General features: G+C 36.0%; 2 protein-coding genes across 2 annotated transcripts; one reads left to right on the plus strand and one right to left on the minus strand.

Moving 5' to 3' along the window:
- Positions 1–493: 493 nt before the first annotated feature.
- On the minus strand, positions 494–23,983 carry LOC115883115 (protein zyg-11 homolog). Its single transcript, XM_030901418.1, has 11 exons — positions 23,657–23,983; positions 23,262–23,549; positions 18,650–18,927; positions 18,331–18,583; positions 9,970–10,222; positions 8,429–8,650; positions 8,146–8,230; positions 3,152–3,404; positions 2,933–3,099; positions 882–1,071; positions 494–821 (listed from the first exon to the last, which is right to left on the minus strand). Exons 1-11 carry the CDS (start codon positions 23,772–23,774, stop codon positions 676–678), a joined length of 2,253 nt encoding a protein of 750 aa, XP_030757278.1. The 5' UTR covers positions 23,775–23,983; the 3' UTR covers positions 494–675.
- Positions 23,984–24,178: 195 nt separating this feature from the next.
- LOC115883116 (histone chaperone asf1) lies at positions 24,179–25,469 on the plus strand. The gene is made up of 3 exons (XM_030901419.1): positions 24,179–24,564; positions 24,614–24,729; positions 24,787–25,469. Exons 1-3 carry the CDS (start codon positions 24,456–24,458, stop codon positions 25,168–25,170), a joined length of 609 nt encoding a protein of 202 aa, XP_030757279.1. The 5' UTR covers positions 24,179–24,455; the 3' UTR covers positions 25,171–25,469.
- Positions 25,470–26,502: the final 1,033 nt, after the last annotated feature.

Here is a 26,502-nt window from a genome sequence, read left to right on the forward strand (position 1 = left end):
ATCATGGCCAGCAGGGATCCATAAGATTTGAACGATGAGCCGTAAAAAAGAATCGTGAGAATTGAATCGGATCACAATGCGATCGTTCTTCCAAAGAGTCGTGAGAATTGATTCATTGCTTACAATACGGTTCGTTCAATTGAATCGTGGCCAGCAGGGATCCCTAAGATTTGAACGATGAGCCGTAAAAAAGAATTGTGAGAATTGAATCGCATCACAATGCTGCGATCGTTCGTTCAAAGAGTCGTGAGAATTGATTCATTGCTTACAATACGGTTCGTTCAATTGAATCGTGGCCAGCACGGATCCACAAGATTTGAACGATGAGCCGTAAAAAGGAATCGTGAGAATTGACTAATGACTAAAAGACGAAATCGTGTTTTTATGCAACTCCAAATAAATATTGTTGCTCGTTGGACAGACTATAGAATTTGTTTAAACTATCGAAGTCAAAGCCCGCTTCGGAGGGTATATTTTACGAAATCATCGCAAATTAAATTCTTTCAAACAACATTTTTATTCTCTTATATATCTTTGTTATATATATATTTAATGATAACTAATGATTTTTATAACAGAAATGCTTTCTAGTTTTTTTTGTAAACATATACATAATACGTATACTGTTAAAAATAAAATATACTATTTAAAATAAAACATCACAGTGTATAGCTTTCAAACTTGAATATTATGTTGCCGTAATGTATCCAAAATTTTACGACTAACGTTTTTAATTTCAAAATGGGATTCGCCAAAACTTAAGAGGTCATTTAACAATACATGACCTCGTTCTTCAAACATCATTTGGCAGTATCGCTTTGCTAAAAATTGGATGCATGGTAATACATTTATATTATGTAGTTTAAAAAACCATTACTTACGATTTTTAGTGCAAACATGATGAATAGCCCATACAGCCCATAGTTGAACTTGATAATCCATATCGACTCTTAAAAGGGGAAAAAAAGGTTTAAAGCTCCTATAAGCCACCATTTCACTGTCAGGTATTTTCCAATGAGATACTACTTCTGCTAATTCTATTAACATATCAGTTCTAGGATGGCTTGAGACCTAGTTAGTAAATTATAATTAGTGGAAAAGTCAAAAGTTTGATAACTTTTTCTATTAATTGAAAATGTCTACCACTAATTTTGACGTTCTGAATGCTTACATTGAAATTAAAGGAAAAAACTTCTACGCTAATTGAAACCACTAATTGAATTTCTGAATGAAGCTATAAAGTAAAATTGTATCAACTTTGATGCACTGGGCATGCGCAAATGTATATTTCTGACTTTATTTCTCTGCTTGAAAGTTTACAAATAAGAATTTCATATTTATTTTATTTTTCTGTTTGAACCCACCATTAATCTTAAAATTCCAAAGTACCACGAGCGAACGAAACATGATTATGATTATAATATTAAACGAAGAGTATAATTGACTAAACTATCAATAATATGGTCATATTGTACTGACAAAAGCCTTTTGGAGGAAAGTTTTGGGGTAGTTTTAATTTCTTCGGTTTATGTCGGGGATGTTTTTTAGGGTGCTGAATTCGAACCTAAGGTTTGCTAACAAAAAAGTGAAAAAAAAAAAAGATTTTTACGGTTTTTTTCTTTAAAACTTTAAAAATATCAACTTTTCGTAAATAATCATTCTATTCAAAATTAAAGTAAATATAATTTCCTATAATTTCTGTTAATTACGTTTTTTTTCTCTGAAGAATTGTTCGGGCTAAACGGCCAGTTGAAAATTGGCGTTTTTTGGTTGTCAAATACCTACTTTTTGTGCTCCAAAATTTATTAAAGTCAATGTGTTTTTTTCTAGTTTTAAGTTAAATGTCATATAGACATTGATTATGACAATAATAATTATACCACGTCCTATAATAAAAAAATTAAATTTACCTATATTATTTTTAAATTATGTGTAGTGTAAATATAAGTAAAGTAAAGTTATAGTTGCAGACGAAAAGATCCACTGTCACTTGTAAAAAGCAAAAATTATACAGCGCATATGAGTGACAATTCTTAAACAATCAAATTTAAATGAAGTGATAAAGTAAAACCTCTTGCAATAATGAACAACTCTGTACAGATAGAAAACATAACTATAATTCAAATCCAAACACACTTGTCCATCGAATTGCCATCGTAAAACGTTCAAATAATGATTTTTTGCGGTTCGAATTTAGCTTCTATTCTCTTCCTCTCTTATCATTTTAGGTGGATATTCTGAAAAGATTGTGGAAGTACCAAGAGTATAGAACGATCGACAAGTATGCTAAGAATACAATCTGCTGCAATATAGTACTGAATGCTTAGTGCCTCTGTCTCACAGAAAAGGCAAAAATTTTATCACATCAAGCTGAGGAGGGCGCTGATGTCATTATGAGAAGTACACGTCAATTTACCTTAGAAATACCGATTGAAGATAATTTTTTGTGTAAAATTATGTCATCTGAGGTAAATTCAAGCTTTTTTCAATCATACTGGAACATGAAAGGTTGGAAGTTCAAACTAAGTTTTAAAATGTTATAATGGGTCGAGGTTATTAAAAGGTAAGGTTGTCTCGTAACTTTTGGACCAATAGGAGCGAAGCGGAATAGCATCCCTCTGACGTAGATAGAACGTATAAAATCATAGATAAAAGGAATAGAAAATAAAATGCAACTGAAAAAGAGAGATAAATGGACAATACAATAAAGAAAACACACATCAAACAACTGAAAACTATTGACGCCATACACTATAAACAATAAAGTACACAATGAATATCGATTCGGAAATGCACTGTCGGACTGTGGGCAGTTTTTTTCCCTTTATCTATGAGCGGTATCATTCCCATGACGTAGTAGATGACGTTTTCGATAATGGCGGATCGAGTTACGAGACAACCTTACCTTTTAATACCCTTGATAATGGCTTACCTTCCACGCAACATCACCGTCTGAAGTGAGATGAGCAATAATTCCAGCGGCAAAATAACTTACATCGATATTTTCCGATTTTAAAAGGCGGGAAAGCTCATTTATCAATGCGTCATTAATCAGATTATGACGTAATTTAATGACTTCGGCAATATTATTAAGGAGTCCTAAGTAATACAGAAATTTAGTTAGTATTGCATGTCTTTTTCGATTCATTACCTAAAACTTTAGTTTCGATTTGAGCGTTGTTACTGAAAACTTTAAGTACATTCAAAAATAAAGTGACGCCATTTTGTTCCAAGAATACGGCGCATGTAGCCGCACTTTCGTCAGTCAGATTCCATAAAGCACTAAGTGTGAATTTTAAAGTGATATCAGCTATCCCAGAATCGGTCTTACTTTGAACTATGGCAAGCAGTTTGCGCATGTAGACTGGACGGGCCCCTAAGTCTGAAGTTTCTTCTGTGGACACCTAAAAAGATATTTGGAATAGATAATTCACGAATATCATACGAATCCGTTATTCATTATACAGGGTGAGTTTCCTACGATGTTCTCTATGGGTATCTCGGTAATTACTGGAGATAGAGAGTCGGTTAAATGGGGAAAGAATTGCAGTTTTATGGGATCATTAAATATGAACTTTTCAGATTTTTGAAAAAGTTCATGGCTTACTAGATATTTCTAAAAAACAAGTTTTGGCTATTTTAAAAATTGTCCCAATTCCATTATAATCTATTTTAGACAAAAAGTTTTCAGATAAAAGTTGTAGATCCCTAATGATGGAGTTTGTGTTCATAACATCCCTATTGAGTTTGTATTCTCCGATTTTTTTCTAAAGCCTGTCATTTTTGACATATGACACAAATATATGTTTTTAAATGGAAACAATAGTTGGCCATGACTTCATAAAAAGTGCCATCTTTTAAGTTTTTCAGCGATATATGCTATATGTTTTTCTCAAAAAAATACTGAGTTATAGCCAATTCTTATCTTTCTTGACTAATTTCACTTAGTTGGCATGGTGTTCTTATTTTGTTATGATTTATAACTTATAAAAAGACAAAATATATTATTAAACGGCTCTTTACAATTTACATTACACAAAATAAAATTAAATCACTACATACACTTTAAGTTATTTTAGAAAATGTTCAAAAAATCCGCCATCGTTTTGAGTACATAAATGCATCTTTTTAAAACTGAATTTCTAGCTATTCTCACAGAGCGACCGGTTGACTTAATTAAACTTCTCCTGCACCGCCTCTTCGAGTACCTCTCTTAATTCATACGTTCTTTTGTAAACCTTGATGTTAACCATACCGCATAAAAAATCTAAAATGTATAGGTTAGGTGATCGAGGAGGCCCATGCAATTGGTTCATTTTTTTCTATCCCTGAGTTTACATAATTATGAAATAAATAATTTTTAACATTTCTTTCATTGTGGGGAGCGGCTGGTGTGTCATAATGAAAGACGTTGGAACCACTCTATTAATGCGCGAGTATCTAAATTTAACTTTTCTAACATGTCTTGAAAGCCTAAACCGTTCTCTAAAAAACGTAAGTAACATTCACCTGTCAACGTATCCTCGAAAATGTATGGCCAAGTAAAGTTGAACCAATAATCCTACACGCTTTTCTTCATTTGAAAAATTCATATTTACAATTTTCGTTTATTTTAATTTACAAAGTTTGGATGTGACAGTTTCACATTTCTGAGAGCAACGACGATTGGACTTGTTTCCATATGGCTAACTAAGTGAAATTAGTCTAGAAAGATAAGAATTGGCTATAACTCAGTAATTTTTTAAAACAAACACATTATAGCTTATATCGCCGAAAAGCTTAAAAAACGGCGCTTTTTATGAAGTCATGGCCAACTACGGTTTCCATTTAAAAAAGGCTGTACTTAAACTGCCGTTAAAAGGTAGCTTACTAAAATGCCGTTAATATGTATGACGTCGTTGATGAGACACACTTGACGGTTTTATGAAATATAGGAATTTTATAAGGACTAACCAACGCTATCCACCCCACCAAATAACCAACTTAACCAACGCAATTAACCTTGACACTGTAAAAAAATATAAAATACAAATATAAATTAGTAAAAACCAACCAACCCCACCAAATAACCAACTAACCAATGAATTAACACCCTCCAAATAACTACGCTAACCAACCCGCCAAATAACTAAACCAATCCAACCAAAAAGAGTGAAACCAATGCAATAAGATCACGCTATAAGCAAAAAAAAAAAAATATAAAAAAGTCTTGGTTCGGCGTGAGATTTGAACCACGGACCTTTTGGTCACGAAGCAATAGCCTCAGCCACGGAGCCACAGGTGCTCTTGCAAAATGCCTATCGCCAGGCATTACTTTCCGCCGACATCAACGACGTCATAATATCTATTAACGGCATTTTAGTAGGCTACCGTTTAACGGCTGTTTAAGTACATCGTTTAAAAAAACATATGTTTGTGTGATACGTCAAAAATGACAGACTTGAGAAAAAAAATCGGAGAACACAAACTCATTAGGGATGTGATTATCTACTAATCTAATGACTAACTAATCTCTAATGACTATCTCTACTAATTTGTCTAACTACTAATCTCTAATGACTATCTCTACTAATTTGTTCTACAACTTTTATCTGAAATATTTTTCTCTAAAATAGATTATAATGATCTGCATGGTTTTTTGACATTTCTATTTCTTCTGAGCCGTTTTCTTCAAATGGGCCTCTGCTTTCACATTAAAATAGTACAAAAAAATGTCAACCAACCATAGACTTAAAATAAAATATAGACTACACTATTTACATCTTAACGCGGTCAAACAATCTTTTTTGTACACATGTTTACTTCTGGGTACAGTCGACCTAGCCTTCCTCATCCAACCTATGTTGTCACGTCTTTAATATTATCAATATTTTTTTTTTTTGTTATACACATATATTGAGATATTAATACTACATTTTAATAAAGTAGGTTTTAATACTCCATAGATGTATTAAATAGTCCTTATACTACTAAATTATAAGTCGGATACTATTTAAAAAGGATAAGTTCTTTACAATATGGCAACACCGAGGTCGCCTATTCATTCATTTATTACCTTGTATTACGTGTCGCACGTGTGCGGTAAAGCTTTGTTGCCGCTATCTCCCCGGCTGTATTAACGCATTTTCTTAGCTTGTAGTCCTTAAGTGTTAAATTTAAGTTTTAAATTTCAATCCAGGGTGCCCAGATGTTGTTAAAAACACTAAGTTTTAATCAAGGAGCCTTGAAAAAATAGTTTTGATCGTCTAATGGGTTTCGTGTCTTGTCTAGGCCGGTTAAAAGATGTACAAATCGTATTTTTAATCATATGTCAATTTTTTCAAATTGAATAAGGGTGACTCATTAGCATATTTGGAAAAACCATTTTTTATGAATATATTGATACCAAACACTTGGTATTTCGAGTCAAATTGTCGTTATAAACTACGTGTTACAATTACCATTAAACCATATGCGAAAATGTCAAAAGTTGACATATGATATGCCATTCTATTCAGAGTGTCATTTTCTATCGAATAAAGTAGAAATATACCGAGGGTGCCATTTAAAAATTAAAAGTTATAGTCATTTCCGGTGAAACAGGAAGTGATCAAAAACAATAATTGAATGTGTCAATCAGTCCTAATCTATGTCATATATTAGCATACTAAATCTTGTTTTTTTATTTGAAAAAATAAAAAAATTATGGGGATGAGCCACTTTTGGGCTTTTTGGCACCCGGTATAATAAAGACAATACCCAGTTAAATAAATGTAGTTTTTCATTTTATCTACTTCCTATCACCTTCCTTGCTTTAATGGAACAGATTTATGTTTTCTCTAATTTACATAAATAAGACATCACTTAACCAGAAAAAAAAATTACAACAATCATATTTTTTTTTCTCCCTGTCGCCGATTCTATTATATCTGTAGAATAGATCCTGTTTTGATTAATATTAGGGGTTGTAAATGTTGGACTAAAATTAATATTTTTTTAATAATTTCAAAAATTACGTAATTTCGATTATAAAATTTCTTCTATAACATGTATTTTATTATTTTTATCCTTTTTGGACTCTAAGACGTTTTTTCTAAACTTTTATTTAAAAAAAAACCTCTCCTAAATCTTAATAAAATATAAAAAAGTTTAAATACGATATATTTTTAATTTAATTATAGCTTCATTAAAATAAAAAAAATTACCCGCCTATGATACGGAGAGTTCAGGTGTACTTGAGAAATGAAAGACAGTGACAGTGTTGCGTTTCTCGTCAGAGTCGTCAGGGAACGACCGTTACGACAAAGACAACCTATCTATCGCTCGTGTCGCGCTCGTTATAACCTAAAACAATAACAAGACATTGTCTGGCCGCATGTTCCAGCTATTTATGAATGAGATGCTCAGTCTATATTTTATTTTAAGTCTATGCAACCAACACTTTTCTCTTTCTCTTGTTATATGATCATCTATAGTCATAAATAAGGAGTAATATAAGGAGCGACATATATGTTTTTTAAAAGTATACCATATGATAAACATTTTACACTATATCGCTAGTCAGTAACAGAAATTGAAGCCAAATTTTTCAGATGGAGCTATACAAAATCCACATAAGTCGTCCTTTTCGTTCAACAGCTTTGAACTACGCAAGCGTGAGAAGTGCTTCTCAATTAGTTGATTCATTTCTAACTAACCAATAGAAATAGAAGTTTCTATCTACCACGTATATCAATTTGGCGTCTGACTATTCACGCTTTTACTTATAAATTTAAATTTAATCTCTGACATATTTAAACAAAAACAAGAAACCGATAGATATGACTAATATCTAAAATAACAGGTTGAAATAATGCCATTACCAATAAAAAATAATATATTATACGTTATTTATTATATGTTATTAATATTTAGAGTTAAAAATAGTGCGCGGGCAGGTAACAGCGTTCAGCGATGAAGTAGACGAATCAGATCGTTTTATTTGGTGCGTGCGCAGGAAAATCCTCTTGAACGAAAAGGATAGACTTATGCAAGATTGATATTCCTATTTCTTTTCTTTGGCTTCACTTTCCACTCATTGTGTAAATGCGGTACTAGCAATATATTCTTATAATATATTTGATTGAAACGTACAATATGAGACTTTTCAAGATAATAATTACTTACTTTTGATGCTAAAATGCTACAAATTGCAACGGCCATTCTGTCCATGTTCATATCCTCAAAGCCACAAAGGGCATCAAGTACTAGCCTAAAATAATATATACAATGTATGTGTTTTGTGACAATTAACTTGCAATAGAGTTCTATAATATACAGGAAAATTTTCATCAGCATTTTTCAAACAAACCATAAAACATCACAAACGTGCCCCTGTTGTTTTCATCTAAAGCCAGTTTAATACTAGCACTTGATCATACTGCAATTAATAATAGGCCAAAATGCTTACCTTGCACATCTATATCTGTCAAAATTAACTTCTTGTAAAATTCTATCACTACATAAAGTAAGTAATGAATTTTTTTGTAACTGAAACTCGTCTGGAAATGTTTCCATTGCCATTAAAGTTAAATCAACTCCTTTACTGAGAGATTTCGGATGTATGTTCTTGCTTAAATCTCCTCTTGTTAAATTGTACAAGCAAGCTGTTGCTGCCATTTGAACACCAAATCTATATAGCAATATTTTAATACATTTTGAATCATCAAATCAAAACATAAAAACTATTATATCAATGCAATTTTCCAGATGTATGTAACTATTATATCAATAAAATTTTTAAGAAAATGTATACATATTTTTATTATTATGAAAATTTTCTGCAACATATACAGGATTGTTCACCAGATACGACACGGAATATCGTAGCTAAACGACTAGATTTTTACAAATTGTAAGTTCTCGGTTCGTTGAAAGACTATTAGAGCTACAATTTAAAAATATTTTTACAAGATACAGAGTGTCCCAAATAAAGAAAAAATATCAAAGTTGTATTTATTTAAACGGAACTCCTTGTATATTATTACATTTTTAGTCTCTACGATTAAAATAAAGGTAAATTTGATTAAGGTTTATTACACTTAAACCTTATCGTTTTTGAAATATTTTCAATTTTGTGAAATTGCAGCAAAAATTTTAAGGCTTAGTCATTTCTCCAAGGGTATTAAAATTTGTAACACTAAATATTTACTGAAGTTTATTTATTGATCAGTTATTGTGTTGCAATGATAAAAATAATACTTCATACAGAGTGTCTAAAAATTTATTTTAAATAATTATTTCTTTCTTTAAACGGCAATAACTTGTTTAATTTAAATAGAATACTATTTAAATTAAACAAGTACAATGAAACAAAAAAGAGATAGGTAAAAAATGGTAGAAAATAAATTGATAGACAATTAACTTGTGCTTCTGATTCTCATAAAATATACAGGGTATTCCATTTAAATTAAACAAGTTATTGCCGTTTGAAGCTAGTAATTATTTAAAATAAATTTTTAGACACTCTGTGTACGGTAGTATAATTTTTATTATTGCAACACAAAATTTAGTAAATAGAAATACTTCAGTACAATATTTGGTTTTAAAAACTTAAATACGCCTAGAGAAATAAAGCATTAAAATTATTACTGTATTTTGACAAAAACCTAAATATTTAAAAAACGGTAAGATTAAATTGCGGTAAACCTTAGTTAAATTTACCTTTATTTTAATCGTAGAAACCTTTGGTAGAAACTAAAAATGTAATAATATACAGGGCGTTCCATTAAAAAAAAACAATTTTTTATTTATTTGGGACATTCTCTGTATCTTGTAAAAATATTTTTAAATTGTAGCTCTAATAGTCCTTCAACGAACTCAAAACTTTTTGCACAAAATCTAATCGTTTACCTACAATACTCCGTGTCGTATGTGGTGAACAACTGTATATTTCCACAAAAAAAAAACTAAGTAACTAGACGTTAAGTTATTATATGATAATTTTCTTACCTACTAGAATGAGCAGCCATTACTGGTAATACCAATTTAAAAACATCAGGTCTTGCTTCACCAAATGAACTAGTTAACTGAAACAAGTGATATAAAGCTTTTTGAACGTAACTTGATCTCTCTTTGTAATATTGTAATGTAACTTTGATTTGGCTTTCATTTCCTAGACCTGCTATCTTAAGATGATGAACATAATCTGGAGACTTAGGATCACAGAATGCTGGATCAAATGTTACATCATTTAAAACTATGCCTACAAAAAATCATTGTTATTAGTATCACAGATTAGGTATCCTATAAGTATACAGATAAAAATCTTGTCCCTAATTCGTGGTACGAAAATTGTTTTTTATGACGATGTGCAAACGAGTCAAATTTCCTGTGCGCAAAAATAAACTCGCGTAAAATAACAATAAACAGCGTATTAGAAAGATATCGCTAAACCGAATAGCCTGCATGGACGTTAATAAGACCAGGTGTTATTTCCTTTACGTGAGGTGGTATTAACTCTCTTCATTTATAGTTATCGGATCGGAAAGAATTCTGATCGCGTCGCGTCCGCTATTTAAACTTAACCTAACTTTGAATTTAAAACTTTGAAATTGTTTTGTTTACTAGGTATTTTAAAACTAAAGGGCTAAAGTGCTTATTTCCAGTGCTTTATTGTTCAACGTCTGCTAGTGGGTTTAGGGCAACAAGCAACAAATTCTCTTACAACGGCTAAGTCGTCATCTGCTGTAAACCTATAAAGACTCTTTATAGGTTCTTTAGTATTGGAAGAGGTGGAATCCATATTTTGGGCCATATTTATTTAATTAAAACTAATCCCAGCTACTTAAATATCAAATTACCTAATAAAACTAAAGCAATAATTCAAAACAATTCAAACATAACCTAAAATAAAAGATCTCGCCGGCTGGATCCGGTTGGCAAATACCCGCACATGCCCATTTAAGCAATTTTTAAACGTTATCAGAGGTTATTTAGAAAGAGCGCTTGGTGTAATTGAGCCGCAAATTACGTCAGGCGGTAACGTTATTAGCGAGTGTTGCGTTAAAAATTGACTCGCGCATATCGTAACCATGATAAGGTACGCGTAAATACTGGATGACGCTATTCGGTTTTCCGATATCTCTCTAATAACTGTGCCGGTCAGGCGCTGTGCACAATTTTAGAGGCCATAAGTGGGCGTGCTATGTGCGCAAACTAGTCACCTAACTAGTGCCAGATTCCGAAAATTGGAACCAAGAAAAACAATAAAGAAAAAACAAAGATTATAATCTGTATAATCTGTGTTAGTATCGATACATTAGGTTTGTTCCAGCCAGCATTTCGGGATCGTTTCGAAATCGTACTCGAATCGGTTTTCTTGCACTTTGTTAGCATGCGCGGACTTGGTTAGTTTCGTGACGGTGCAAAAAGTATCAACGTTGGAACGCTTTTGCCGTCCTCCTTTCACGCAGTTGAGCAGCTCTGAACTGTTCAAGAACGCGATACTCTCACTCCATTCAATTGCGTCATAAAGTTCCAGAACTGTTCCGCGCCATATGGCGGCACGAGGCTATCGCGCACAGCTCCTTTCAGAACCGTTCTCGAGTAGCCCCAGGGCGTAAAGCCCGGAAATCGAAGTTCACGAAAGGAGGACAGCATATGTGGATTGTTTTCGGTACTGTCAAAAGTGTCAATCGTGCGTGTATCGATCGGTTTTTTGTTTTTGTTGAGAATTTCACAACATAACCCTATTATTTTTGTTTGCAATTTGCAATAATAATAATTATTATTCTTGAAATGGAGAATCAGAATCCAGTAATTGTTGGTAAGTGTTGTTTCAGAAAGCTTACCTAAATATTGTTCATTTTTCACCCTTTAACTAGGAGGAACTCCAAATTGTCATTATCTGAAGTGGAGGTAAAGAAATCAGAAGTATAACGCACACGTATTCGAATTCGTAAAAAATAACCAAGCCAGAAGCATCAGCCGGACCACTTCCCCTACGAGATGCGAGACCTTGACGTTGGTGGGGAAGCTCCCGGCCAGGGCACCGGAGGGGACCCCTCTTGCGCTCTGGCTAGGTCTAAGGAGCATCTCAATGTCTTGTCCCTGGCTGTAGTGTCATGGCCAGGGAACTGCATCAAGACATAAAAACGATGCCGGACGGGACCTCCTACGGGACTTAACGTCCGTCATACCGTAAGTCTCTTAGGAGACATGGGGCTTTGGCTTTACTGTCTGAGCCGCGTGGATGAGGTACCACTATAAAAACCTCCCCAAATCCTACGGTATAGTGCGCGCCAAAGGGATGGATGGTCGGGGGAAACCCGACCACTAGCGACTAACCTGGGATACCGGGCGACCTCCCAGCTCATAAATGCCTAGTCACGGTATTGCGGGCTCTGCCGTGATGGTCGTTTCTTTCCCTGCTACTCGTGGGATCATTATATGGACCAAGAAAACAAAACCCAATGACGAGGATGGATCAAACTGTCCCGATCCTTCTCCTAAGGAGGAGGAAACTAAGGAGCGTGGGACTATTCCTACCCCAAACAACTCACCTCAGCCGGATCAGGAAACAGAGGGGCCCAGATCCCCTCGCCTGAGAAGGCAGAAGGTGAACCTCCTTTCGGGGTCTCCAAGCAATTGGAGAAATTATCCCTGAAAAGAAAAGGTTTGCAGGGGCGACAAGAAAGCTCCTCTCAAGACTTCTCAAGGGCGGAATGCCCTATGAGACCGCTCTGCAGACGATTCTGCAGCGACAAGCGGAGAAACAAAGGGCACAGATAAGTGGGGGTACCTCTTCCGGGAAGAGACAAATCAACCCGGAGGAGAATAAACTCACACTGGTGCTCCTAATGCTAGCAAGCGCATCCGCTCGGATGCAAGCACGCCTGAACAGAGCGCTAAGAAGCCTTGTAGGAGGGCGCAAGAAGCTACGTGGAAGCCGCTGGGGAAATAAGGGTTGGAGTAATCCGACCTAACCACCCAGAGAACAGCCTATCCACCGAGCAACTCTTGTTGTTGAAACGTGCCATTATGAAGGCCGTGGACGCAAGCACAGAGGAAGGACTACAGGTACGCTTCCAAGGCTGCTCGATTCGGCCTGGATGGCTGCTTGTAATCTGTGCCGACGAGACCAGCGCTGCGTGGTTAGAAAGGACGGTCAACGACCTTTCGCCATGGCAGGGCATGGAACTCAGGGCAGTAAGGGGGCGGGATATACCCAAGCCTCATGTCTGTACGGCCTACATTCCCGATGATGAGCCTGGAGAACGGCTCAGAGGGGATGTTGTGCTGAACAGACTTAGAAGAATGAATCTTAGCCTGCTAACTCAGGAGTGGAGAATCCTCCACCAGAGTGATGCAGGGCCGGGACAAACCTGGACCTTTGCGGTTGATGAGAGATCCATGGATCTTCTTCGCCGCAACGGATTCAGGGCCTACTTTGGGTTTGGGCAGATTACCTTCCGACCCAGAGATAAGGAAAATGAAACCAACACGGAGCAGACCAGGGCGTCAGTCTCGGGAGATGGTGGGGACCATCCTACAGCCTCCCGGGTGACGACTGACGCCACGAGGTCTGGCAACACCCAGAGGGAGAGAGCTGGAGGCAAAGTAGTGGCACGGAAAAACCCGGCCATGAAAGGGTCTAAAGCTAAACCCTCTGGAGCCTCGGGGAAGCCTGGCAACTCGAGTGGGAACAAACCCACCCGGAAAGGCAGGCGGAACGAATGTAGGTTTCCCACCAAAAGGGGACGTAGACCCCTGACGGTGGGAGCAAAACCTAAATTTGACTACTGCAGGGATGGCTGCAGCAGTCAAATGTATACAAATTAACCTGCAACATGCCAAGGCCGCCTCTAACGTCCTTGGCAGAAGGTTCAAGAAGGAGGACGCATCTCGCCTTCATTCAAGAACCCTGGGTTAACTCAGGCCGCGTATGTGGCCTTGGGGACGCAGAGGGTAGGCTAATTACCGCCCCTGGAGTAACCAGACCTAGGGCATGCATTTTAGTAAAAAAGAGCGTGCACTCTTTTAACCTTTATAGGTTATGCTGTCAGGATGTGGTGGCGGTACATATCAAGATCCCAGCGGGGAGAAGCGGAGGGGGAGTGGAGTTCATTGCCTGCTCAGCATATTTCCCGGGAGACAAGACAGCGGATTTACCTCCTCCAAAGAAAGTGAGAGAACTAATCTCCTTCTGCAAGAGGAAAAACCTACAGCTGGTGATAGGATGCGACGCCAACGGCCACAACGAGGCATGGGGAAGCACGGACACCAACTTCAGAGGTGAGTTAATTCTTAATTACTTAATAGGTGAAGGGTTAGTAGTTAATAACATAGGCTCCGAACCAACCTTTGTTACTTGTAACAGGAAAGAGGTTTTAGACATTACGGTCAGCTCTAACTATTTGAGCAATAGGATATCCAATTGGAGGGTATCATCTGAGCCATCGTGCTCGGATCATAGACACATACAGTTTGAAATAAGCGTAGGTGAAAGAACTCTCCTGCAATATAGGGATCCTAAGTGCACAGATTGGGAAGGATACAACCGCTCACTCGTGCATCTGCTGGAACCCACAATTGCAAAAAAGTGAGAGATCGCGACGAGATCGAGATTGCAGCGGAGCAACTGCGATGTGCAATTATAACGGCTTATAGTGAAAACTGTCCACTTAAAACAAAGAAGGATAATAGAAAGTCCTCTTGGTGGAACAACAAACTGGACAAAAGAAGAAAAGAAGTGCGGCAGCTTTTTAACCGCGCTAAAGTGTCAGGTAACTGGGAAACTTATCGTGCGACGTTGGCGGAGTACAATAAGGAAATAAGACGGGCGAAGAGAGAGTCCTGGAGAAGGTTCTGTGGGAGTCTGGTCGATCTACCTCAAAGCACCAGAATTCACAAGATTCTCTCAAAAGAACCAGTGAATGAGCTAGGGACGATACAGCGCCCCGAAGGTAATTTCACAGAGTCCAGGAAAGAAACGCTACAGATTTTGGCCCAAAACACACTTCCCAGGCTGCTTGATACTAGGTGATGAAGAGCTACCCCCAATACTCATGCGTCGTAAAACCGGCCCAAAAAAAGAGGATTGGGAGATAGCGAAGAAAGTAATCACCTATAGGGAGACTAAAGGGGCGATAGAAAGTTTCGACCCATTCAAATCCCCAGGAGAGGACGGAGGTTTCCGGCCTTATTGCAGAAGGCTGAGAACATTATCGTCCCTCGCTTATTAAGAATTTTTAGGGCAAGTCTGGCATGGTCACACCTGCCAGCTGACTGGACGAGAGCAAAGGTGGTATACATACCGAAAGTGGGGAAACAAAACCTACAACCTGGCTCATATCGACCAATAAGCCTTACATCATTTCTGCTGAAGACTCTGGAGAAGATATTGGATGGACACATTAGGGGAGGATTCTTACGTCTAATCCCCTGAATGTCCGACAATATGCTTATCAACAGGGAAAATCAACAGAACTGGCCCTCAACAATTTGGTAGGGGAAATTAAGAGTACCTTTGATCGCAAAGAAATTGCGGTAGGGATATTCCTAGATATTGAGGGAGCATTCAACAATGTCACCCCTCAATCGCTCCTAGGCGCTGTGAAAGCACGAGGAGTCGAAGCTACCATAACTGAATGGATTGAGCAAATGCTCAAAATCGAGTAGCAACGACCTCGCTCAGTGGTGAGTCCGTTAGGTTTGTTCCGGGCAGGGGATGCCCGCAAGGAGGAGTTCTCTCTCTCTTCTGTGGATCCTGTTAGCGGACGACCTGATGGCAATCATCGATGCATACGAGGTTGAAGCACAGGCATATGCGGACGACCTGGTGATCCTAGTAAAGGACACAAAGAGGAGGACATCTCCTCAAAAATACAGGAAATCCTAGATGCAATTCACGGCTGGTGCACACTGGAACAATTAAGTGTAAACCCACAGAAAACCGTGATCATACCATTCACCAGAAGAAGGAAAAACAGACAAACTGAAACCGCCCATTCTTCTTGGTGAGACAATTCCGTTTGCGGAGGAAGTTAAGTATCTGGGATTAAACCTGGACAAAAAACTTAGCTGGACCTCTCATCTGGAAAAACATCAAAAAGGCTTGCTATGCTCTATGGGCATGCCGCCGAATTTGGGTAGAAACTGGGGATTAAACCCCAAAAATATGTACTGGCTATACGTGACGGCCATCAGACCTATTATCACGTATGGTGCAGTTGCCTGGTGGCAGAAAGCCAACCAAATAACGGCAAAGAATAAATTGTCGAAACTACAACGACAAGCATGCCTAGCGGTGACTGGTGCCTTCCATTCCACGCCGTCAAAAGCTATGGAAACCCTACTCGATCTACCTCCTCTTCAAATTCTTTTGGAAAGAGAGGCGAGATGGGCTACATATAGGTTTCTAAATATAGCACGAGGAAGCCAAGGAACAATTATGTTCATACAAAACCGGCTAGTAGAAGAACTACAGTCGGATGAGATTCTGGGAATGATCTCGGATCTTACACCACCAGTCCAACTCTTGACGCGCACCTACAACGTCCTGTTTCCGAACAGGGACGAGTGGGACAAGCCGGGAAACGGCTTATTACATGCGGAAATGTGTTGGTACACGGACGGATCCAAAAACGAAAAAGGATCTGGCGCAGGAATTTACTGCAGCAGTCCAAAGACTGAGATCTACCACAGTCTTGGAAAACACACCACGATCTTCCAAGCTGAGCTATATGCTATTGAAACCTGTGTGCAACTGCTGGTAGAACAGCAATACACCGGGAAAACAATATGCATATTTTCGGATAGTCAAGCTGCGCTGAAAGCACTTGAGGCAACGAAAAGCACGTCTATGACGATTCTTCATTGTAAGAAACTACTCAATATACTGGGAGATAGGAACAAAGTGTCGCTAATATGGATACCGGGACATGTCGGCCTAGAGGGAAATGAACGTGCTGATTCCCTCGCCAAAATTGGTGCAGGCGCGCCATTCGTGGGGCCAGAACCGACACTTAGCGTTCCCAAAAATCTCGCAAGAGACAGGCTCTGTGAATGGGTTAGGGGTGAGACATTCCGAGACTGGAATGACAGTCCCGGAATGGAGCATGCCAAGAAAATCCTAGCAGGGCCATCCAAACATAGAACAGGAGAACTCCTAAAGGCCGGTAGGAATGGAACGCGTGTGCTCACTGCAGTGTACACGGGCCACTGCCGGCTGAGATCTCACCTGCAGAGGACGGGACTGGTGGAAGACGCCGAATGCCGACTCTGTATGGAAGATGATGAAACAATGAAGCACGTTATAAAATGCCCCTGCTGGGAGCAGGACCAGGTTTGAGATGTTTGGCAAACCATGCTAGACCTATCAGACCTAGGAGACATATCGCCCTCAGACATAACGGCCTATATTAAGAGGCTGGGTCTTGAGGATGAACTTTGACGCTCTTGTAAATTAGAGCTTGTAGAAACTGAGCCACAATAGGCCCTCGCGGCCTCAGTGGAGGGTCCCCCTTGGGACCCACTCTTAGTCAAATACAAATACAATCAGCCGGACCAGAATCAGCTGTTAAAAATCGATAACCCCTGCCAAGATGCTTTAATGCGCAAGTCAACCCAAACAGTTCACAATTTGGACCATGTACCGAAATTACCGTTCTGAAATCGTAACTAAACGATCCCAAAGTAGGTTGGTACGCAAATAGGATCGTCCGATAACCATCAAATCTTGGTTGGAACACATTTGAATTACAGCGCACGAGCGTGATCGTTCGGTAACGGTTCTGCGGCGGGTTGGAACAAACCTATAAATTACCGGTAATTTACATCACTACGCACGCGCACTTATGCGGTACTTAAGCCGGAGTCTCATGCATCCGAAATCCGATGACACGACGATCCGACGGTGCTCCTATTGGTCGAAATATTTTGACAACAATTTTTATCCGATAATTTTAACTAATCATCCGACGTCGTATAAAGTTAAATTTTGTTTAACTTTTGTACGATATCGTGTGTTTTTTAACCTCACTTTTTTTGAAAACATTTGTTTTAAAAACAAGTTTAGTGGGAAGTGGGCAATTTCGGGATATTTGGCGAGGAAGTTATTTTTATAAGTGTTTCTCCAATAAAACATGACATGAATCTCTATTCAGCGCAGCAGAAAAATGTTAAAACTGTCAAATTTCGGAACGAACTTTCGGATGTATGTGACAGGCTTTTTTTATTTCACACGATAACTTCAAATTTCGGATGTCGTACCATCGGATTTCGGATGCATGAGACTCCGGCTTTACGCGCCGCTTCGCTTAAGTGAGCGGGCTTTCAAAACGTTGGCAGCCTAACCTAACCTTTACTCACCTAAAAATTCAAGTTTTATATGATTATGGATGAACTTCAACAGTGATTGCATCAAACAATGTTTTTTCCACCCAGATATGTCTAAAGAAACGATATTAGGTATTAATCCATCTATTTCTAATAACTGCAATATAATTGGAGTATCCAATTTGTGAGCATCCAACTTTTCATTGTATATACTCATATCGAAAAACTTTAGATTAGCCAGTTGCATTAAAGTTTCTATTATAGTATCTATTGCATTAACAAGGTTCTAAAAAAATTAAAAAATATATGAATATAGAATAAAAATATTTGGTTTTGGTTGTGAAGTACTTACACATATTGAAAGTGCTATTAATGTTTCGCCAAGTAAAGCAAGAGGACTCAAATCTGTAACTTGCGTACAAGAAATATCTAAATTTTCTAGATGTTTTAAATCTTCACAAATTAATTGAAATGTTGCTTGGTTTAACTCGGTTTGAGAAAGATTAAGAACTCTTAAATGTTTTAAACTAGTGATTTTCACCATAAAACTGTATCTAAATGCGTTAATAAAAGTACATTTAGAAAAGTTTGCATTTACTATATTCTGTATACTCCATTCTCCTAAACAATCTAAAAACAGAATGTCCAATCATTTACCTAGATCTATATGTTTGATTGTAGAGTAATTAAACCCAAAGTTTTTCAAAATTCTACTTAAAAATACAATAAAATTTCGAGGACTTATAATAAAAGATTTAAAAAAACTCAATTTTTAATTTATTGTATTATATTCATATTTCTATAAGAAGTTTTATTACCAATTTCAAAATATTTATTAATATTTTTTTTATAATTCCATATCGTATATATTATAATTTCATATCGACATTGACAAGTCTATAAACCTAACTAAATGAAATTTCCGCAAAAATGTTTAAATTTGTTGTATATATTATATTGTATAATTTAAGATACCGAGCAGCTGTTCATTTTACTTTATAGAGCAAATGATTGTAACAGATATTTTATTTAGATTAAAGCTGCAAAAATTAGTTTAAACCGAATTTTATCATAGCTATGTTGGCCACATTGCGCCGTTTTCAGCAAGGTTGTCGTTTATTATTTGGTTGTAGAAAGAATTGTAGGAAAGGTTGTAGAAATTATTGTTTATTATTGTTTGTCACTTTTAAATTAAGATTCATCTCATAAATCCATCACAATCTGGCAGCGCTGTCGTCATCGCTTGTTACTCAAAGTTTATTACGTGCATCGGAAATTGTTTTGCGATTACCATAATATACTAGCCATTGTCACTTCATCTGCGTAGTCTGTACTTTAATGCATGCGACAGAGATAAATATCAATGACCGGTTGACAGACAGGGAGACAAAATAAAAAGCGGCAAACAGTGTTGCCGGTTTTTACGCTTGTAGGAAAATACGTGTAGAAAAAAATAAACGATTTTAAAAACTTTCATGTATACTACTGAAATGAAGATAATATATCTAAACTAAATATAATCCTTGTATATATATTTTTAAAGTAGCTCAAACTAAGACGTTTATGGATGTAAAGCACCAGATGGCGGGGCGTATTTCACAGTTTTTTGCTACAGAAAAATATTTTTTGTTACTCTGAATTTTGAAGCGACCAATAAAAACAGAGAAAATAAAAATCGATAATTTTCGGACTGTGCCAATTGGTTACTAATCGACCAGATACTTTTTGTCTATTAGATATGCTATAAAAGCTGGTAATTATAAAATTCGACCATTGTAAATACCCGACAAATTCTTCAAGGCCGACGAGGCCGATGTTTGATAAGAAATAAAAATGTTTGTTTAGATAATTTTCGAGATTTTGTGAACATATCGATATTAATTAAATTAAATTGTTTGAGTGATATTTTCAAAAGTCAATAACTCGGAAACGGTTGGTTTGAGGTATATTGTGTTTATTTCAATTTTTGCTTAGAACTGAAGGAGGAATTTAAACTAACACTGTACATTAACAAAAAAAAAACAATTAAAATAAATTTTGTAAAGTATCTGGTAAGCATGTAAACTAGCAGAAATTTACTTAAAAAACTGAGGTAAAATCCCCATCCTAACCAGATTTTGTAAATAGTTTGCATACTAACCAGTTAAAATAAAAACTAGTTGCGGTTGTCTGCTATTTTGCCAGAATAGGCGGATTCCTTCAAAATAACAGCGCATTTAGTTAGTTTGCAAAATAGCTGGCTAGTTTTAAAACCAACCAAGTATCCTTTTTAGCCGTAACATATACAATATTTATTGTTCATTTTTGCATTCATATTGAGTCAAAGAAACACTATACAACATAAATAATATTTTTTAAATTCAAATTACGCTTTCTGTCAAAAGCCGTCAAAACTAGTGATGGGTTGTTATTTAACTATCTGTTATTTTATAACAATTATTTATAAATAACATAACGCAACCGTTACTACTTCTAAAAAATAACAGATATAAAATAACGAAACGTAGAGATCGGCCGCTCGTGAAACGAAAAACGAAGTCGGCGCTCTGCACCGCCACGAAATTCTATGCTGCTCGAAGCAATTCCAAAAAACAACTAGTATGGATGGAAAACATGTTATTTCGACAACCATCGATACAGGCGGCGAGATATAACGGACAACGGAGTGGGGTATGCGCTAAGGCGCGGCGCGGCTTGTTGGGCTTACAACAGCTTAAAAATAATAGGATATAAAAGAAGCAGGTTTTTTGAAACAGTTGCGGGCATAACGCCTGGCGGTGGAGATAACAGGAGTGGGAAAGGAACGCTGCTGCATCGGTCGATTGTCGATGGAGGCTCGCAACGGGTTGGAGAAGCAGTCATTTTATGCCCGAACCGCACATGCGGCATTTGGCGATCTCCGATCAGGGCTTCGCCGATTTCCTATGTGTGTGGATGGAGAAGTCGGAGTTCGGCGACTCGATCGGCGACGAGAACGAGCGCTAGTCTCTATGTTGTTGCTATCAGAGCCCGCATGTGTGGATGGAAAGACGAAGTCCCATCACGAGCGCTCGGTAGTTGACGAGCGCTCGGAGTTCGCTAAATGCCGCATGTGCGGTTGCGGCATTAGATATGTTGTTTTTCAACCTGTTACGAGCATAACCGGGCGGCGGTCGAGATAATCGGTGTGGGAAAGGAACGCTGCTGCATCGGTCGATTGTCGATGGAGGTTCGAAACAAGTTGGGGAATAACGTATCAGTTGTTTTAGATACATTCTGTTTCAACCTGTTACGAGCTTAACGGACGGAGGTCGAGATATTATGGCGCTGTATGTTTCAGTACTTACTTATTAAGTTTCAATATTTAGGTATTTACTTATTCTGAAAATTTTTCAGAATAATATTTTAAGATTTTTTAAAAATGTATACAGGGTGTTTTGAAAAATCTGGTCATTGATTAATCACGATCCTGCTTAAAGCCCTTGACGTAAAAAGCTGATTTTTGGAAAACGGATTGACTTTAGTGTAGAGGTTCGATAAGAAGGGATTTTTCGAAACTCGAATTCTAAGGGGTCAAACTACTCTCAAACATTAGAATATTTTTTATTTAAAAACCGGTGAGTTTTTCGGAAAAACTCTTAAAACACGTATGTTTTATTATGTTGTTTTACATATTTTAAGATTTTTAAAAATATATACAGGGTGTTTCATAAAATATGACCATTGAGTAATCACTATTCTGCTTAAACTGCTGGACGTTTAAAGCTGATTTTTTGCAAACGGATGGGTTGAGGTTCGATAAGGAGGGGTTTCTCGAATCTCAAATTCCAACAGGGTGAAAACGCCCCTCAAATATTACAATATTTGTTATTTAAAAAACTGTTAGTCTTTCGGGAAAACGCCTGGACACGCATAATTTATTTTGTTTTTTTTACATATTTTGAAATTTTTTAAAAAATAATACAGGGTGTTCCAAAAAGTTGAGTAATTGATTAACCACGCTTCTGCTTAAACTGCTCGACGTTAGAAAGCTTATTTTTGCCAAATGGGAGAAAATTTTATCCAGTTTGTATGTTAATGGAAATTCTTGTTTTGCTTTATCATCATCATTAGAAATTATTAATTCGACGCGAACGAAGTCGCGGGTACACGCTAGTTTAAGTGTAAAATTAATTCGAACTCTAGTGTGTAGTTGGTTTACTTATGAAGAATATACTACACATTTTCTTATATTGCTATTTTTTGACCGCAAATGGTAAAATCATCACTAAGAGCTTCTCGCCCGTCGAGTGAGATGCACCCTGTACACTGCTACGCAATTCAGGATCTACGCGGATCGAGGGGCAGGGCGTAGGTAGATCGGAATGTATAGGTATAGACGAGTGGCGGAATTTTGGCTTTTTTTTATATCGCAATTTGTAAACAGCGCTTATTTGTAAACAACCACAGTTTTTAGAGAGGTATTTTAGAAAACAATCGATATTTAGAAATGTTTTGACACCCTGGAAATACTACCACCGAGCACGTCATTGCGTTAATACGCCTGGCGGTGACCGCCTCATACTCTTTCAGATATTTAGCAGTAAAATAAAGAAACCTGTTATTTTTAAGCTGTTATTTTAAGCTGTTTTTTATAAATAACTATAACAGTTTCAACTGTTATCTAAAAATAACAGTTTTGCCCATCACTAGTCAAAACCGTTATGTCAAGCGCGGTCGCCAGCATAGAAATTGTGGTGTGACGTAGCGTTACGCCACGCCCCTTTCTTGTACAATAGATGTTTGTATGTGTTTTTGAGGTAGGTACTAAATGTGTAAATAAAATTCAAATTTTTTGTAATCTGGCATTTTTTAGATGTAATTTTGATTAAAAAAAAAAAAAAAAGTTAAACTATCCCATTCACTTTGTGATGTTGCTCATTTATTGTTCCTATTTTTATTCATATACCTAGATCGTTTATAATAGTATTAGAAACTGTACATACCTAAAATATCACCAATGCTAATGTTCTTCACATTAACTATTTCTAAATCAGTTATTTTATGTTGTTTAAGGACCTGAAGACCGCATTTAGTAACTTTACAATTTCTTATTTTTACTACTTTCAATATTGTATTATGCTCAGTAAATATATTAAGAGTTGCGTCACATAAAATTCGTTTTTCCATCATTTTGGCCATTAACTTTTCAGATATCTTGTTTATAAGAAATATATGTGAATCTCTAAATTTGTATCTTTTATCGCTGCGTTCATCATCATAACAATCACTGCCTAAAAATTCTCTGATTAAAAAATATTGAGCAAAGAATATTTAAAAGTAGTTTTAAATAAAATAAAATTATAAATTGGTATTTTTATATTATAAATATACAATCTACCTTCGACGGCACTTGTCCACCCATCTTCTGTTTGAATTTGGGGTTCAATATAAGTCAAAATATTATGGCAAATAACATCTAAGCAAGTTTCTTCTAAAGAAACAGGACTTTCATACATCTTTACAATATACCTTTATAAATATAGGAGCCCTGATAAATAAAAATATAATAATTAGAACACTGTTTTTTTTGCCATTATTTAAAATTAATGTTTCCTATTATTGAATAATAAATATTATTCAGCACGCGTTAAGATACTTTGATAAAAATATTGTAAAAACGATCTTTCAGCTACCAGCTGATTATTGACATATTATTGACTTCAGTGACATAAAAACATATGGTGGCCAGCACTAGCCATAGATAAATAAAGTTAAAAATACGCCTTTAAAAAGAATACATAAGGGATGGGCATGTAAAAAACTAATTTGAAAATATAAGCTAAAACGTAAATTGAAAAGACGCGTAAACAGTAGTAAACACCCATCCTTGATACCGTATCCTTTAGGATATCGACTTTTCAGCTCCATTCCTACGATAAGTGTCATATGTCATTTAATTTGATTTTTTGACTTGATCAAAAGTTTTCTTGATTCTTGGCGGGTAAATTTATTGTGCTGAAAAAATTGTTGTAACCTGTTTGATCTAGAAGTTTCATCTGTTGCTTTTTATTGAGATTTAAAAGTTCTTACGTTTTATATTTAAAAAGTGGTTATTTAATTATTTTTATTAAAAAAGAATTGTGTGTTACATCTTGATTTATATATTTAACCCCTATATCTGAATTTCCCGGAAAACAATGGCAAAAGTTCAGCTATGTAATATTACTGTTATGGATAATCCTAGTCCTTTTCTTAATCCATTTCAGTTCGAAATTACATTTGAATGCATTGAGGAACTTAAAGAAGGTATATTTTTTAACAATTTTTTTTTGATTACTTGAAAAGATCGTTTTAGATTTGGAGTGGAAAATGATTTATGTTGGATCTGCTGAATCTGAAGAATACGATCAAATTTTGGATTCGGTATTTGTTGGACCTATACCAGAGGGCAAGCACATGTTTGTTTTTCAAGTATGTTAGTTTTGTCATAGCTGTTACAAAGGTCTGCTAATTATGTATTTTATGTAGGCTGATCCACCAAATGTCTCAAGAATACCAGAAAATGATGCCTTAGGAGTTACAGTTGTATTACTAACATGTTCATACCGTGCTCAAGAATTTATACGAGTTGGTTACTTTATAAACAATGAGTATAATGATCCAGAGTTACGAGAAAATTTGCCAAGTCCACCTCAATTTGATAAAGTTACGAGAAATATTCTGGCATCTGAACCTAGAGTGACAAGGTTTAAAATTAACTGGGAGGAGCCTAATGCACAAGAAGTTGTGTCAAATTTAGAGAATACAGAAAATAGTTCGATTACGACTGAACAAAGTAATAATGCAACTCAATCCCAAATTCCTAGTTTTAATGATAATTCAAACTCATGGGCAACAATGGAATGTTCTTAATGTCAATTTTGTAGCCATCTAGTGTACATACTGTCTGATACCATTGTCATTTTTGGCAAATATTACTTTTCATATATTTGTACCTTGATTTGTACTAAGACTAATATTATTTTATGAGAAATTAGTATCATTTAAAAGAGGTTTTGATTTTTTGCTGTTTTTTTTTTATAAATGTATAGAAACAGGAATAAAATACTATTTATTGAAATATAGATATGCATAAATAGAATGGGCTGTTTACTGAGTATAGTGTAAAATTTCTACAATTTCTTATTTTTAATAAATTTCTAGCTAATATATTTAGGAAGTTTTTTTTTTTTTTGTTTTTTTAAAAATGAAAAATAATTTTAAAAAACATTTTTTGAATAAAACATTTACATGAATTTCTCTATCAATAAATTTTATAGACTTATATTTATGTTTTATACCTATAACTAGATCAAACCGTGTTCCCTGTTCCTGTAGATTACTTAAATACCTACAAATTTTCTAAAAAAAATAAAAATTAACACATTTTTTGAACACAACAAAATTAGAAAACGTCATTTTTATTATGTCACAAGCAAATAAAAATTAATATGTAGCCAAGAGTCAAAATTCAAGATTTCTCTGGGGGTAAGCAGCACCTGGGGGGGGGGGGGCACCCCGGCCTGTTGTTACTCCAATGAGTAGAAGTAAAGTTTCGTCGTTTCGTGATCAAACATGCTTTGATTTTGAGCGATAATAAGCTTTAAATTGTCATCTCAATAAAAACATGCTTTATTAAACATTTTTTCATCATACTGCATACCTATCTCTGTTCTATGAATCATAACTGCGGTCTTCATTCCCAAGCCTTCTCTGACGCCGATTTTTTCGATCATATAGTACTCTTCTCTACTTGTATCAAATAACAAGATACTGAACTAAAGCACAATTAAAATATTAAAACTCTAAAACAGATAGAAACAAAAAAAAAATAGTTATCAATAAATTATTTTTGTTTCTCTATGACCTAAACGCCGTTCTTTTTTTTCGATCATACGGTATAAAAACGAGTCTCTTATTTTGCCTTAAAAAAATTTTAACGGAAAAGAATCATCGATAAAAGCGTTAAATTTTAATTTTTCGAAAAAACCCAACGCCCGTTTTCTGGCTTTGAAATTCGTATTTACATAAGATCGAGAAAAAATCGACGTTAGAGTTAACTTGAATGTCATCGATCTACATTTCCCAGCCCACTTGACGCCGTTTATTGCAGAACATTTTTACAGAAGACTTTGAGAAAACATAAGAAGTGATAAAAACATATAAGCAGTTATATGACACTACTTGCTATTTTATTTATTCTTT

Source organism: Sitophilus oryzae, unplaced genomic scaffold (genome assembly GCF_002938485.1).
Source record: "Sitophilus oryzae breed Bouriz unplaced genomic scaffold, Soryzae_2.0 scaffold_1809_pilon_pilon, whole genome shotgun sequence".
Taxonomy (NCBI): domain Eukaryota; kingdom Metazoa; phylum Arthropoda; class Insecta; order Coleoptera; family Curculionidae; genus Sitophilus; species Sitophilus oryzae.